This window comes from Theropithecus gelada, chromosome 2 (assembly GCF_003255815.1).
Source record: "Theropithecus gelada isolate Dixy chromosome 2, Tgel_1.0, whole genome shotgun sequence".
NCBI classification, from domain to species: Eukaryota; Metazoa; Chordata; class Mammalia; order Primates; family Cercopithecidae; genus Theropithecus; species Theropithecus gelada.
In genome coordinates, this window is record NC_037669.1 from 54752579 (window position 1) to 54768061 (window position 15483).

The 15483-nt window shown below is 43.8% G+C and overlaps 1 protein-coding gene across 3 annotated transcripts in view; it reads right to left on the minus strand.

The window, feature by feature from the left end:
- FANCD2 (FA complementation group D2) overlaps nucleotides 1-11737 on the minus strand; it is a 76043-nt gene extending 64306 nt beyond the window's left edge. For 2 of the 3 annotated variants that reach the window (XM_025377275.1, XM_025377274.1), the window contains exons 1-7: nucleotides 11650-11737; nucleotides 9394-9490; nucleotides 4831-4971; nucleotides 3256-3323; nucleotides 2992-3095; nucleotides 2545-2605; nucleotides 1134-1186 (exon numbers count right to left, since the gene is read on the minus strand). In XM_025377275.1, coding sequence (XP_025233060.1) covers nucleotides 1134-1186; nucleotides 2545-2605; nucleotides 2992-3095; nucleotides 3256-3323; nucleotides 4831-4971; nucleotides 9394-9478 — 512 coding nt within the window. In that variant the 5' untranslated portion in view covers nucleotides 9479-9490; nucleotides 11650-11737. Of the gene's footprint in view, nucleotides 1-1133; nucleotides 1187-2544; nucleotides 2606-2991; nucleotides 3096-3255; nucleotides 3324-4830; nucleotides 4972-9393; nucleotides 9491-11497 lie in introns of all 3 variants that reach the window. The other variant, XM_025377276.1, reaches the window with a different exon arrangement.
- Between the last annotated feature and the right edge of the window lie 3746 nt (nucleotides 11738-15483).

Below are 15483 nucleotides of genomic sequence, written 5' to 3' on the forward strand. Positions count from 1 at the left end.
TTTTTTTTTTGAGACGGAGTCTCGCTCTGCCGCCCAGGCTGGAGTGCAATGGCCGGATCTCAGCTCACTGCAAGCTCCGCCTCCCGGGTTCACGCCATTCTCCTGCCTCAGCCTCCCAAGTAGCTGGGACTACAGGCACCCGCCACCACGCCCGGCTAGTTTTTTGTATTTTTTAGTAGAGACGGGGTTTCACCATGTTAGCCAGGATGGTCTCGATCTCCTGACCTCGTGATCCACCCGTCTCGGCCTCCCAAAGTGCTGGGATTACAGGCTTGAGCCACCGCGCCCGGCCTTGTCTACTTTTCTATTAGGCCGTTCATTTCTTTTTTAACATAGTAATTAAAAAAACCAGGTAGGGCCACATTCCAGTAGTTGGAGAGGCTCAGGCAGGTTGATCACTGGAGCCTAGAAGTTTTGAGACCAGCCTGGGCAACATGGCGAAACCCCACCTCTACCAAAAAAACATGAGAATTAGCCAGACCGGGTGGCACGCACCTGTAGTCCCAGGCACTCATGGGGCTGAGGTGGGAGGATCACTTAAGCCTGGGAGGTGGAGGCCTCAGTGAGCTGTGATCATACTATGGCACTCCAGCCTGGGCGACAGAGTGAGACCCTGTTTCAACATATGCTACAAAATTAAAAAGGTAAAGAAAAGTATTCAGAGAATACCTGATTCCAACTAACTGGCTACCCTCTTTGGAAACAACTACTGTTACCAGTATATTGTGTATTCTTCTACTAGGGACTATCCCTGAGCATAAGCAACAGACACTTAAAAAAAAAAAAAAAAATTCTGTTTCTAAATACAGACAAGGTCTCACTACATTGCCCAGGCTGGTCTTGAATTCCTGGACTCAAGCAATCCTCCTGCCTCGGCTTCCCAAACTGTTGGGATTACCGGTGTGAGCCACCGCACCAGGCCAATAGTTACTTTTATCATAATCCTATCTATTTTTACAAAATCATATTAATAGATGAAACTTCAAAGACACTCCAGTAAAATTTTAGTAGTCACTTAAGAAGCATCATGATAAATATGACTTTCAGAGAAACCAAGAGTTTTCAGAGTAACCTTTTCAGAGAGAAACTTAAGTAACACCGGGGTACTTCGAACATTCCATAACTCCACTTACTTTTCAAAAAAATATTCTGGCAACTTCTCAAACAAGGTTTTGATAATGGCAGGCTAAAAAAGAAGACATAGGGAGTTAGGAGATCATCTCAAAATACATAATAGAAATGTATAATCCCAGCTACTTGGGAGGCTGAGGCACGAGAATCGCTTGAACCTGCGGGAGGCAGAGGTTGCAGTGAGACGAGATTGCACCACTCCACTCCAGCCTGGGTGACAGAGGAGACTCTGACACACACAAACACACACACACAAAAGAAATGCATAATTCTCTTTCCAACCAGAGCTCCTGGAATAAACACTTGGTTAAAGTTGATATCTTATTACAAAGAAATCCACATGAATATGTCTTCATTTTTAGAATATGCTATTGGAATACAAAGGTTTAATTTGTCTTGTGAAAAACTGAAAATGATTATCAAGACAAAGTTAAAATAATCAGATAATCAAAATATTATTAAAAACAATGACAGTTAATCCACGAAATGCAGACTTTAAAAGATTATCAAATAGGTTGCAACGGGAGCTCTGCAGAGGAACAAGGGAGCTCTTAGACTGAAAATAACTAATTACCTTCAAGATTTCCAGTGAAAAGGAAGAGTTTAAGAGTGTGAAAAGATTAACAGTAGGGGAGAAGAGGAAAAATGGAGAACGGGGTGGAGGGAAGTGTTCTGTTCCATATACGTTTGTATAACTTGAAATATTTAAATTATATCAATGTATTGTCTATTTAATATATTAAAGGAGAAGAAGAGGAGGAAAAGGACAAAATTAAGATACATAAGCATCTAAAAAGCTAAATGGAGATGATGGAGATACGAATATGATAAAGATTACAAGATACTGGCTGGGCGCGGTGGCTCATGCCTATAATCCCAGCACTTTGGGAGGCCAAGGAGGGCGGATCATGAGGTCAGGAGATCGAGACCACAATGAAACTCCATCTCTACTAAAAATACAAAAACTTAGCAGGGCGCGGTGGTGGGCGCCTGTAGTCCCAGCAACTCGAGAGGCTGAGGCAGAAGAATGGCGTGAACCCAGGAGGTGGAGCTTGAAGTGAGCCAAGATCGTGCCACTGCACTCCAGCCTGGACAACAGAGTGAGACTCCATCTCAAAAAAAAAAAAAAAAAAGATTACCAGGTACTCAGATACACAGGATGTAGCTTTAAGAACAGGAATCAGATACAGAGAGAATAAATAGGACCGCCAGATGTATTAGGCTAATAAGCACAGTTTTAAAACACAGATATTACCTTACCAAACCCATCACAGCAACAGGGCTGTGCTAAAGCTGTTACAAACCCAAATTCTCCAATTAACCCTACTCTATCCTGTGTTCCTGCTATTTAGACTTGAGCATACACCACAAACCTCATCCATCAAATGTTCACAGAAAAAGTGACAGTCTTACCTGTAGTATGTCAATCCCCAGAAGCAGTTTGATAAGACTCTTAGAATAAGATGCACCCATACTGTAAAAAAAAAAGAAATCTGTTTTCCACTTTGCTTTCCTTGTTTTAACGCTTTTATCATTTTTTCTCAATAAAATTGGTTAAATACATAATCTTTAAAGAGGAACTACCCTGTTAGACAAGAAACACAGAAATAAGCAGATGGCTCTTTGCAAGGGAGCGGTAGAGATTTGAAATTCTGTCAACACAGGTGAAACACATTCTAGAAAACACTGATTGTTAGGCTTATAACCACAAGCTTAGGAATTTTAAACTTAGTTTAAATTCTGAGGAAGACAGCCTACACCAAAAATGAAATTTCAAACAATTGTGCTCTCCCTCCCCAGCCCCACGCAATTAGCAGAACAGACTGAATTTCAGCAAGATTCCATGCCTCCTCTCCACACCTGGCTTCCTCATCCTGCAGACGCTCACAAGGCAAAAGGCAGTTCCTGAAACTGTCTTCATCCTCAATGTACGACTCCAGGCCACTAACAAATTCTTCTATTATCTTAATAAGGAGATTTAAAAAATAAAAAAGAATAAATTTTTAGTTTAATATTTGCTGTTAAAAATCATTTTAGCCCACTCAACTTTACACCAGTGTCCTTAAATTCCAAATTCTAGAGTTATGCTGGCACAAGCAAAAATACCAGGGGAAAAATACATACTTTGGGATAGGAAGGGTGTCTCCTCAGGGTCTGAAAGAGCTTCTTTTGGAAAGCTATTTGGTCCACAGCTATGGAGAAAAAAGAAGAGCTGGTCACCAGTTTCCTACCATAGTTTTCCTTCTCTAAAAACCCAAGTTTCTTGCTTTCTTGCCTGATGAAACCAATAAAAATATTTTCAACCTAATTTCAGAGCCAAATCTTTTTCTTTTTTTTGAGATGGAGTTTTGCTCTGTCACCTAGGCTGGAGTGCAGTGGGGTGATCTCGGCTCACTGCAACCTCCGCCTCCCAGGTTCAGGCAATTCTCCTGCCTCAGCCTCCCAAGTAGCTGGGACTACAGGCACGTTTTTTTGTTTCGTTTTGTTTTGTTTCGTATTTTTGGTGGAGACAGGGTTTCACTGTGTTAGCCAGGATGGTCTCGATTTCCTGACCTCATGATCTGCCCTCCTCGGCCTCCCAAGTGCTGGGATTACATGCATGAACCACCTCGCCCAGCCCACAGTCATGGGGTTATATCTAAACCCACATAATAGACTTAGCTTTGGCTGGGCACGGTGACTCACGCCTGTAATCCCAGCACTTTGGGAGGCTGAGGCGGGCGGATTGCTTGAGGTCAGGAGTTTGAGACCAGTCTGGCCACCATGGTGAAACACTGTCTGTACTAAAAATACAAAAAATTAGCTGGGCGTCGTGGTGGGCGCCTGTAGTCCCAGCTACTCGGGAGGCTGAGGCAGGAGAATGGCATGAACCTGGGAGGCACAGCTTTCAGTGAGCCGAGATCACGCCACTGCACTCCAGCCTGGGCGACAGAGCGAGGAGACTCCATCTCAAAAACAAACAAACAAACAAACAAACAGACTTAGCTTTGATAGCAGATAGCCACTAAGTGTTCTAAAAAAGACCTGCCATAACCTTAGCAAGACGGAATAATCTGTTCCCCAAAAACAGAATCTTACATGGCTTTATACATTTTCTTCTGAAATTATTCTGACACTGATATAGCTGCTTTCTGAATATTTATTTTTTCATAACACAAAAGAAATAATACATAATATTTTTTCTAATAAAAGAATGAGAAATGCTTTACTTAACACATAGTAATGAGGACCAAAGACTGTACCATTTTCTTTTTCCTTTTTTTTTGGAAATGGAGTCTCACTCTTGTTGCCCAGGCTGGAGTGCAGTGGTGCGATCTTGGCTCACTGCAACCTCTGCCTCCCAGGTTCAAGTAATTCTCCTGACTCAGGCGCCCGAGCAGCTGGGACTACAGGCACACACTGCCACGCCCGGCTAATTTTTTGTATTTTAGTAGAGACGTGTTCCACCGTTTTGCCCAGGCTGGTCTCCTGAGCTCAGGCAATCCACCTGCCTTGAGCATCCCAAAGTGCTGGGATTATAAGCGTGAGCCACCGTGCCTGGCCTCATTGTATCATTTTCTAAAAAGCAATTTCAACTTTGTCTCAAGATGGATGGCCCTCTCATTTCTAATCTTCATTGCCTCTCTATTTAGAAAACCCATGATTCAGTCCTGAGTTATTTCATTAAAACCACAGAATAAAGTTAGATTAAAATATTACCTAGTTGATTCTGATTCTCTCCCGTTTTAAGAATAATTCCTGATATCTTAAGAAGCTTCACAAAGATGCTGTCATTTTCTTCAACTTCATTAGCAATATGAGATTTCTTTGTCTTTTTGGAAAGTGGTTGCTTCCTGGTTTCTGAAAATAGAAAAATTTAAGAATATGGCAAACAGTAAAGGAAAAATTAAAACTTAAATCCAGGAATAATAATCCTGAGAGGAAAACTGATGTGTTCCTTAAAAATTATACTAGGATTGATGCTGTAGTGAAATAAACTATCTTCAGCAATAGTGGCTTCCAAAACAAACAAACAAACAAATAGAATTATTTTCAACTACTGAGTTTTCATTGGAAGAATTCAAAATGTGCCATTTCTGGCCAGGCAAGGTGGCTCACGTGGTAATCCCAGCAATTTAGGAGGCCGAGGCAGGAGGATCACTTGAGCCAGGAGTTCAAGACTAGCCCAGGCAACAAAGGGAGACCCCCATCTCCACACATACACACACACACTAGTTAGGTGAGGAGATGCCCACCTGTAGTCCCAGCTACTTCGGAGGCTAAGGCAGAAGAATAACTTGAGCCCAGGAGGTTGAAGCTATATAGTGAAGCTATGACAGTGCCACTGCACTCCAGCCTGGGTGACAGAGTGAAATCACCATCTCTAAAAAACTAAATTCAAACAAACAAGTGCCTAACAAGAATAACCCATGGAAATGTTTTCCACCCAAATACTAAACTAGCCAGTGTCTCTCAAGCTATTGCCTGCAAACCACTGTAGTGGAATCCCTGGAAAGCTTATTAAAATGCATATTCCCGGCCGGGCGCCGTGGCTCACGCCTGTAATCCCAGCACTTTGGGAGGCCGAGGTGGGTGGATCACGAGGTCAGGAGATCGAGACCATCCTGGCTAACATGGTGAAACTCCGTCTCTACTAAAAATACCAAAAAAAATTAGCCGGGCATGGTGGCAGGCGCCTGTAGTCCCAGCCACTCGGGAGGCTGAGGCAGGAGAATGTCATGAACCTGGAAAGTGGAGTCTGCAGTGAGCCAAGATCACACCACTGCACTTCAGCCTGGGCGACAGAGCAGAACTCCGTCTCAGAAAAAAATAAAATAAAATAAATAAAATAAAATAAAATGCATATTCCCGACCAAGCATGGTGGCTCACGCCTGTAATCCCAGCACTTTGGGAGGCCGAGGCAGGCTGATCACCTGAGGTCACGAGTTCAAGGCCAGCCTGGCTAACGTGGTGAAACCCCGTCTCCACTAATACAAAACTAGCTAGGTGTGGTGGTACGCACCTGTAATACCAGCTACTCAGGAGGCTGAAGCAGGAGAATCACTTGAACCCTGGAGGCAGAGGTTGCAGTAAGTCCAGATCATGCCACTGCACTCTAGCATGGGCAACAGAGTGAGACTCCGTCTCAAAAAAAAAAAAAAAAAAAAAGGCATATTCCACGCCATATACCAGAGTTACTGAGTCAAAATCTTGGGAATGGGACCTAAGAGTCTGAATTTTTTACAGTCTTCAGATAATAATCCTGATACACACCAAATTTGAGACTCAATGATCTGAATAAAGGGTAGACAGAATGGGGAAGTTTCTCCTGTATCATATCTTTGACTACAAAGCTCAGATAGGTTTAATCCCAAGGCTTTCTACCCATAAAAAGAAACAAGAAACGAACAAAGCCAAGTTTAAAATTTACTCTTCTCCCTTAATGATGCCATTCTGTTTTTTCCTTCTTCAATTCCAATCCCTCTTTTTTTTTTTTGAGACCGAGTCTCGCTCTGTCGCCCAGGCTGGAATACACTGGTGCAATCTTGGCTCACTGCAAGCTCTGCCTCCCGGGTTCATGCCATTCTCCTGCCTCAGCCTCCTGGTAGCTGGGACTACAGGCGCCCACCACCAGCTCGGCTAATTTTTTGTATTTGTAGTAGAGATGGAGTTTCACCATGTTGGCCAGGATGGTCTCGATCTCCTGACCTCGTGATCCGCCCGCCTCGGCCTCCCAAAGTGCTGGGATTACAGGTGTGAGCCACCACGCCCGGCCTCCTCTCCCTCTTTCTAATAAAGCCTTAATCAGAATGAAAGAACACTACCTTCCTGAATGAAATGTAAAACATAACCAGAATGAAAGATTCAGTTTGTTCATTACTGACCAAGAGAACCCAAATCCCTTCTAATAAACTTAATTCAGAAGTCTCTTCTCTATTGGAAAACAGTATTTCCAAAGTAAAACATTTACTTTCAGTAATTTCCTATATTATTCCTCTTCAGTTTCAAATTTTCTACCAATTTCTCTATATTCTAATTCTATAATCCCATTACTAATCAAGTATTGGAGCTTCACAACATGCTTTTTTTTTTTTTTTTTTGAGATAAGAGTCTTGCTCTGCTGCCCCGGCTAAAGTGCAGTGGCATGAGCTCAGCTCACTACAACCTCCACCTCCTGGGTTCAAGCAATCTCCTGTCTCAGCCTCCCGAGTACCTGAGATTACAGGTGCGTGATCCCACACCCAGCTAATGTTTGTATTTTTAGTAGAGATGGGGTTTCACTATGTTGGCCAGGCTGGTCTCGAACTCCTGACCTCAGGTGATCCGCCCGCCTTGGCCTCCCAAAGTGCTAGGATTACAGGCGTGAGCCACCATGCCTGGCCCACAGTTTCTCTTTCTAAATCAAGCCTATTCCTAACATGGTTTTGGACTTGCAATTTTTATCATTATAATTGCTGTTCAGCAAGCATTTTCATCTATTTCGGTTGAATTGACCGAGAATCAGACTTAAATTCCAATAACCTAGTAAGAAATAACTCTTCAATCCACAAGTTAGTAGAAGCTAAGCTATGAGAATGCAAAAGCATTAAGAATGACATAATGAGGCCAGGTACGGTGGCTCACGCCTAAAATGCCAGCACTTTGGGAGGCTGAGGTGGGTGGATTACCGGAGGTCAGGCGTTTGAGACCAGCCTGACTAACATGGTGAAACCCCTTCTCTACTAAAAATACAAAAATTTAGCCAGGCATGGTGGCATGTACATGTAATCCCAGCTACTTGGGAGGTTGAGGCAGGAGAATCGCTTGAACCCGGGAGGCAGAGGTTGCAGTGAACCAAGATTGTGCCACTGCATTCCAGACTGAGCAACAAGAGCCAAACTCCATCTCAAAAAAAAAAAAAAAAAAAAATTATATAATGGGCCAGGCGTGGTGGCTCAAGCCTGTAATCCGAGCACTTTGGGTGGCCGAGGTGGACAGATCACTTGAGGTCAGGAGTTCCAGACACCCCCTGGCCAACATAGTGAAACCCCGTCTCTACTAAAGATACAAAAAAATCGGCCAGGCGTGGTGGCTGGTGCCTGTAATCCCAGCTACTGGGAGACTGAGGCTGGAGAATCACTTGAACCTGGGAGGTGGAGTTTGCAGTGAGCCGAGATTGTGCCACTGCACTCCAGCCTGGGCGACAGAGTGAGACTCCGTCTCAACAACAACAACAAGAATGATATAATGGACTTTGGAGACTCGAGATAAAGGGTGGAAGCGGGGTTAGGGATTGAAAAACTACACATTGGGGACACCATACACTCTTCAGGTGATAGGCGCAACAAAATTTCAGAAATAGCCACTAAAAAACTTATTTATGTAACCAAACACCACCTGTTCCCTAAAAACCTAGTAAAATAAAAACAAACCAACACAAATCAAGTTAGAACTGCTTTAATAGAGTAAATGAGTGCAATAAATGAACTCTCAACCTCCCTGTCCCCCCTCTCCCTTTTTGAGACACGGTCTCTCTCTCTCTCTCTGTCGCCTAGGCTGGAGTGCAGTGGTGCTATTATTGACTCACTGCACCCTCGACTTTCTGAGTTCAAGTGATCCTCCCACTTCAGCCTCCTCAGTAGCTAGGACCACAGGCGCACAACACCACACCCAGCTAATTAAAAAAATTTTTTGTAGAGATAGAGTCTTGCTGTTACCCATGCTGGTCTTGAACTCCTAGCTTTAAGTGATCCTCTCACCTTAGCCCCTCAAAGTGCTTGGATTACAGATGTGAGCGATAGCACCCAGCCAGAACTCCTTATATCCGGAAGTCTTGGGATCTTTGTCAACCATTTCTCATATGGGCAGAGTCTGCACTGTTTCTTTGCCTCTGGGGTGCTTGCTTTGATATATCTTTCCTTTCACATCACTAACATAGCATGTGTCTAGATCATAATATTTTTTTTTCAAGAAAGGAAGAAAGAACACAAAGTTTTTTAAGAGTAGAGACTGTTATATCTTTGTGTCTCAATACCTAAATGATGTATAGCAGAAAAGTCTGTAACACTAATTCCTCTTATGGATGTGGAAACTGAGGCCCAGAGGGTGTGGGCATACTCAAAGTTATATGCAGAATTCGAGGCAAAAATTCAATCCCAAATCTGATATTTCTCCCTTAATTCTGTGCGCTCTATCCATTACCCTTTGAAGATTCTCAGCACTTGAAAAGCAGGAACTTTATATCTCTCACATGCCTCATACATTGCTACAGGAAATAAAGCAACAAATGACTAGATACTTACTGGAGGCATCTTCGATCAGGCTCTCTTTATCCTCAGATTTTGACAGTCTTCTTTTGGAAACCATTTTGACCGATGTCTTGTGCATTTAAATTACTTCCTAGAGCAAAATCGGGGAACAGAAGTTACCCTCTAGAAGATAAATTCTGAGAAGTTAAAGCTATTGTTCAAAGAAAACTGTTCTATCCAAAATCAGTGGGGCTCACATCTCCATATTAATGTTATCTAAATCTAGGTGCTAAGCAAATTTCAACTCTCACATCTAGCCAATACTACCTTCCTTTCAAGTCTTAGTTGCCTCTTTAGGCAGACTACTTTGCTGTTGCTGAAGGATAAAACCCATCGCTCTCCATCTGAGATTCAAGACCCTCCATTATCTATCCCCCAGTGGACCTGTCCTTTAACTCATTATTTCAATACAATAGGTTAGGGACTGTGCTAGGTGCTGGGGTTACAACTGTGAACTAGACAGACATGATTCCTGTCCTCAGGGAGTTTACAGTGTAGTAACAAATAGCCTTAATGTACTGAACTACAGTTTTGTAAGTGCTATAAAAGTACAGGTTCTATGAGGGCTTACTAGGAAATTTAATCTAGTTGCTAGTACGGGTGGTAAAAAGAAGCAAGGACAATTTCTTAGGGACAATCTCCTCGAATTTTTTTTTCTTTTTTCTTTTTTCTTTTTTAAGTCGAGACAGGGTTTCACCATGTCGGCTAGGCTGGTCTCAAACTTCTGACCTCAAGTGATCCACCCACCTCGGCCTCCCAAAGTGCTGGGATTACAGATGTGAGTCACCCGGTCTGAAGAAGTGATTTTTTTTTTTTTTTTTTGGAGACGGAGTCTCACTCTGTTGCTCAGGCTGGAGTGCGGTGGTGCAATCTCGGCTCACTGCAAGCTCCACCTCCCGGGTTCACACCATTCTCCTGCCTCAGCTTCCCAACTAGCTGGGACTACAGGCGCCCGCCACCACACCCGGCTAATTTTTTGTATTTTTATTAGAGATGGGGTTTCACCGTGTTACCCAGGATAGTCTTGATCTCATGACCTCGTAATCCGCCCACCTCAGCCTCCCAAAGTGCTGGGATTACAGGCGTGAGCCAAACCGACCGACGAAGTGATTTTTAGGCAGGGACTTGAGGACTGAAACAGGAGTTAGCCAGTAGAAGGCGTAGGAGAAGAGGAGTCTCATACTGAATACTCGTACTGAAACAAGGAGATGTGGAGTTAGAAATGAGCCAGCAGAGGTAGGGGAGTGCCTGAATCACATGACCTTTTAATCTTGTAAATCAGAACCTTCGTGGTCTCAGTGCCTTTGCACAAAGGTGTTCTTTTCATCTGAAGTGCTCTTATTTGCCTGGAAATTTCTACTCAGACCTAAACATTCAATCAAATGTCATCTTCCTTGAAAAGCGTTCCTCCTATCCCTAAGGGAGTTTGCTACTGCAGCTTCCCTGCTCCACAGGGTATATCTAAGGGGACCTTACCTCACACTAGACTGGAGCTCTTTGAGAGCAGGAACCCAGTCTCACCTACTCAATGCCCCTAATGCCCAGCATAGTTACCGGCATAAAGAAAATTTCTGAGAATATTCAGAGTGAGAAAAGCTGGCAGGGCAGGGGAAATGCTACAAGTTAATAAGAACTGTTTCAAGTACTTTACATTTAATAATTCATTAATTTCCCACGAAACTTTTTGAGGTGGGTACCATTATTCTTCTCATCATCCCGGGCGGAACTGGGATTCTAACTTGGGCAGTCTGGCTGCAGCACCTGTGCTCTTCACCACCTATACTTACTCTTGATGACAATAATGACTTATAATAATGGTTAACATTTACGAGGTACCGGGCTCTGTGCTAAGCTTTTTATTTGTCGCCGCTTCGGTTAATACAGATAACCATTATCAGCCATCTTGCAGATGGAAAAACTAAGGCAAGTCAGGACGTCTGGCTTCCAGGCACCCGCCTTTAACACGTGCAATACCATCTGGCTTCCAGAAAAGTCCAACAGACGTGAGATGAGGCCGACTGTCTGGACTAGTTCATCGGGAAGGGGGTGAGGGTAAAAGCCTTTCTCGTTTCCTCATTTTAACGACGCAGAAAGGTACCTGTGGGGATTATCCCATCTCAGCGCAGATGAGGAAGCCGAAGTTCGGGGCGCGAGCCCCAGAGGAGAACTCCAACCGCGGCTCGGACTTAGAGATTAGGCCGCAGGGGAGCGGGGCCTCAAGAGACTACGACCACTGCTCCACTAACTCACCGAGAAGCCGTCACCGCCCGTCGTTTTCGACTTTCCCGCCATGCCCGACGCCTCTCTGACGCCACCGAGGCGCGCCATGACGTGACGTCAACTTCCGCGCCGGAAGTGGAATGCCAGGCAGCCCCCTGAAGGCAGTAGGCTGGGCTCACAGCTGCAGCCCAGTTTTGGGCTAACCGGGAATAGGGACTTGAGAAGGCCCGGAGGCGAAGTCAAAGAGAAGCACCTGCGCCCCGGTGAAGAGACGCTCGCCCATCACCGGCTGGGAGGCAGCTTTCAGTAAGATGGCAGGGCCAGAACTGTTGTTCGACTCCAACACCTGCCTTTGGATGGTCCTACCCATCGTTATCACTTTCTTCGTAGGCATGATCCGCCACTACGTGTCCATCCTACTGCAGAGTGACAAGAAGCTCACCCAGAAACAAGTATATGACAGGTCAGCGCCCTCCCTTCTCCTGCCTACCTCACACCGCCGTGACCTTGGGCAAGAAAGTGCAGGAGTTCTGTCAATTTGTCTAGGTTCGTGTCTCGCCCCCCACTGGCAGGGTGACCTTACCCGTTACCTCTGTGTTTCACTTTTGTCTTCTGTGAAATGGGGATGATAATAGTACCTGCCTCATAGACAGGTGGGAATCAAATTAGATGATGTCTGTAAAGCCCTTAGCACAGGATCTAGGATGTATTGAGTGTTACAAAAACAAAAACAAAAACGGTGTTGTTAATCCTTTAGGTTAGTCGCCAACCCTTGGTGGGTTTACCTATGAATTATCCCATCCTACCCTTTCGTCGGGAAGAGTGCCAGGTGCGTTAGAGCTTTTAGCAGTTGTAACATACAGTCAGGTGAGTGTGATAATCTGCATTCTACCAAATTGCTGTTCCAATAGTCAGCTGAGATGCTAAGTACCAAAGCGCTTTGCAATCTGTAACACTGCCGTTAGAGATGTAAGGAATTGTAATTATCATTTCCCTTCCTAGAGTGGAGGCAAATTCCTCACATACTTCATTGCAGTATTAATTAATTAATTTATTTATTTATTTTATTTTTGAGACGGAGTTTCGCTCTTGTTGCCCAGGCTAGAGTGCGGTGGCGCGATGTCAGCTCACTGCAACCTCCGCCTCCCGGGTTCAAGCGATTCTCCTGCCTCAGCCTGCCAAGTAGCTGGGATTACAGGCGTGAACCCTGCGCCCATCCCCTCATCGCAATATTTATATACAGAGACAGGAATTTGAGATGATTATCGGTGGGTATCTAGACATGTACCCCTTCATATTAAAATAATAGTTTTCTCCCAGCTGCTTGAGATGCCGAGGCAGGAGGGTTGTTGGAGACCAGCCTGGGCAACATAACGAGACCTTATCTCTTAGAAAAACAAGCAATTTTCCGTCAATTCTGATGGCTTTCAGAAACCATCTCAGGTAAGTGCTACTATATCTTTAGCACCTCCTTCTCACTTATTAATTTCTCGTTTTAATAGAGTAAGCCTCAGGCTAAGAACTTTCCCACAGGTAACAGTATCTAGTTAAAATTTAATGTAGTTTTGTTTCTACTGTACTTATTTTAAGTTTCTTTTTTGTGACAGTACTGGATTTCCATTTGCTGGTAATTTAAAGATTCCTTGAAAATCATATAGATGGGGAAAAAGTTGATATATAAAAAGTATTAAATATGTAATGATGCAAGTGCTAGACAAAAATTCTAACATGGCATGAGAGTGACTGAAGTTTAGGAAGCACTGCTGTAACATTTTCAGTTCTTCCCAATTATGCCAAGAAGAATAATAACCATTTACTCTATATCAATGATACTCAATATCATTACTCTATATCAGTAATGATACTCACATATCATTACTATGCGAAGCACTTATATTCGTTAACTTATTTAAGACTCAAAGCAACTCTATGAGGTACATATTGTCTCATTTTATAGATATTGAGGCTTTAACAAGTTCCATGGTCACACATGGTTACATTCAGGACTTCACACCAAGCCTTCTGGTCTTGGGCTTTTTCCACTATACCACAGCGATCACTTTATCTTTCTGTAGCATTAGTTTTAGAACTGACCAGAGCCAACACCCACCCTGGAGCGAACCTTAAGAAGTCAACTTACTGGCTGGGCCTGATAGCTCACACTTGTAATCCCAGCACTTTGGGAGGCTGAGTCAGGTGGATCATGAGGTCAAGAGATTGAGACCATCCTGGCCAACATGGTGAAATCCCATCTGTCCAAAAAAAAAAAAAAAAAATTAGCTGGACATGGTGGTGCACCCCTGTAGTCCTAGCTACTCGGGAGGCTGAGGCAGGAGAATTGCTTGAACCCGGGAGGTGGAGGTTGCAGTGAGCTGAAATCGCACCACTGCACTCCAGCCGGGCAGCAGAGCGAGACTCCGTCTCAAAAAAAAAAAAAAAAAGTCATTTACCACAGAAAGAAGGGCTGTAGAAAAATGCAAAGTGGGGAAAGCTCAGACATTTAGCATTTTTTGGCACCTATAAATTTTTCTTATTTTATCCTTACATTAGCACAGAGGTAGATACTCCTAAACCCATTTTTACAATTGAAGAAGAGGAAGCCTGGAAAAGTTAAGTAGCCTTCCCAAAGTAACCAAAGTAGGGAAATATTATGCCTATACTTGAACTCAGATCAGTCTGACTCCCAGGTTAAACCCTCTTCAACCGTGATTCCTGCTGTCATAGATTCTCTGCCACGATTTTCTTCCCATGGTTCACTATTAGAGCAATGATTCTGAATTATATCAGATCCAGTGCTCTCTTTTGTAACCCCAAAATGAAATTCACAGTTAGTGTAGTCTATATACAAGAACTTTTTTTTTTTGGAGACTGGAGTGTCACTCTGTTGCCCAGCCTGGAGTCCGGTGGTGTGATCTTGGCTAACTGCAATCTCCACCTCCCTACCTCAAGCAATTCTGCCTCAGCTTCTTCAGTAGCTGGGATTACAGGCATGTGCCACCACGCCTGGCTAATTTTTGTATTTTAGTAAAAATGGGGTGTGAGCCATCGCGCCCGGCCAAGAATATTTTCTTAAGAAGGAATGTAACAGCTGGGCACAGTGGTACACACCTGTAATCCCAGCACTTTGGGAGGCCGAGGCAGTCAGATCTCTTGAAGTCAGGAGTTTGAGACCAGCCTGGCCAACATGGTGAAACCTCATCTCTACTAAAAATACAAAAATTAGCCAGGCATAGTGGCGCATACCTGTAGTCTCAGCTACTCAGGAGGCTGAGGCAGGACAATTGCTTAAACCCAGGAAGCAGAGGTTACAGTGAGCGGAGATCGCTCCACTGCGGTCCAGCCTGGGCAACAGAGCAAGACTCCTCAAAACAAAACAATTTGGTGAGATATTCAAAAGTCATGTGGGACATGGGAAAATTCTTTGTATTATGTGACTGTCCCCAGGACTAAGGGATACTCATCTTTTGCATCATACAAATGACAGTTACGTGATTTTTCCCCACAGTTCCATCATTTTAACAATCAAAAATTTCCACAGATTACCATAAGGCCCCCTAGAGGGCAGTACCACCCCCATGAAGAACCAACCACTGCTCTAGAGAAAACTCAATGTCTCTGCTCATAATTGCTCTGTCCCATAAGTGAGGTAGTTGGATTATGCCAGCTCTGACATGGGGCGGTTGAGCCACATCAAGTTATCATTTGACTTAGGTGAAATGCTGTACACACTGAACCAGCCTAAGTCCAATAAAAAGGTGTATTTCAGTTGTAAAACTTTTTTTTTTCTTTTTTGTTTTTAAGAGACAAATCTTGGCCAGGCGCGGTGGCTCAAGCCTGTAATCCCAGCACTTTGGGAGGCCGAGA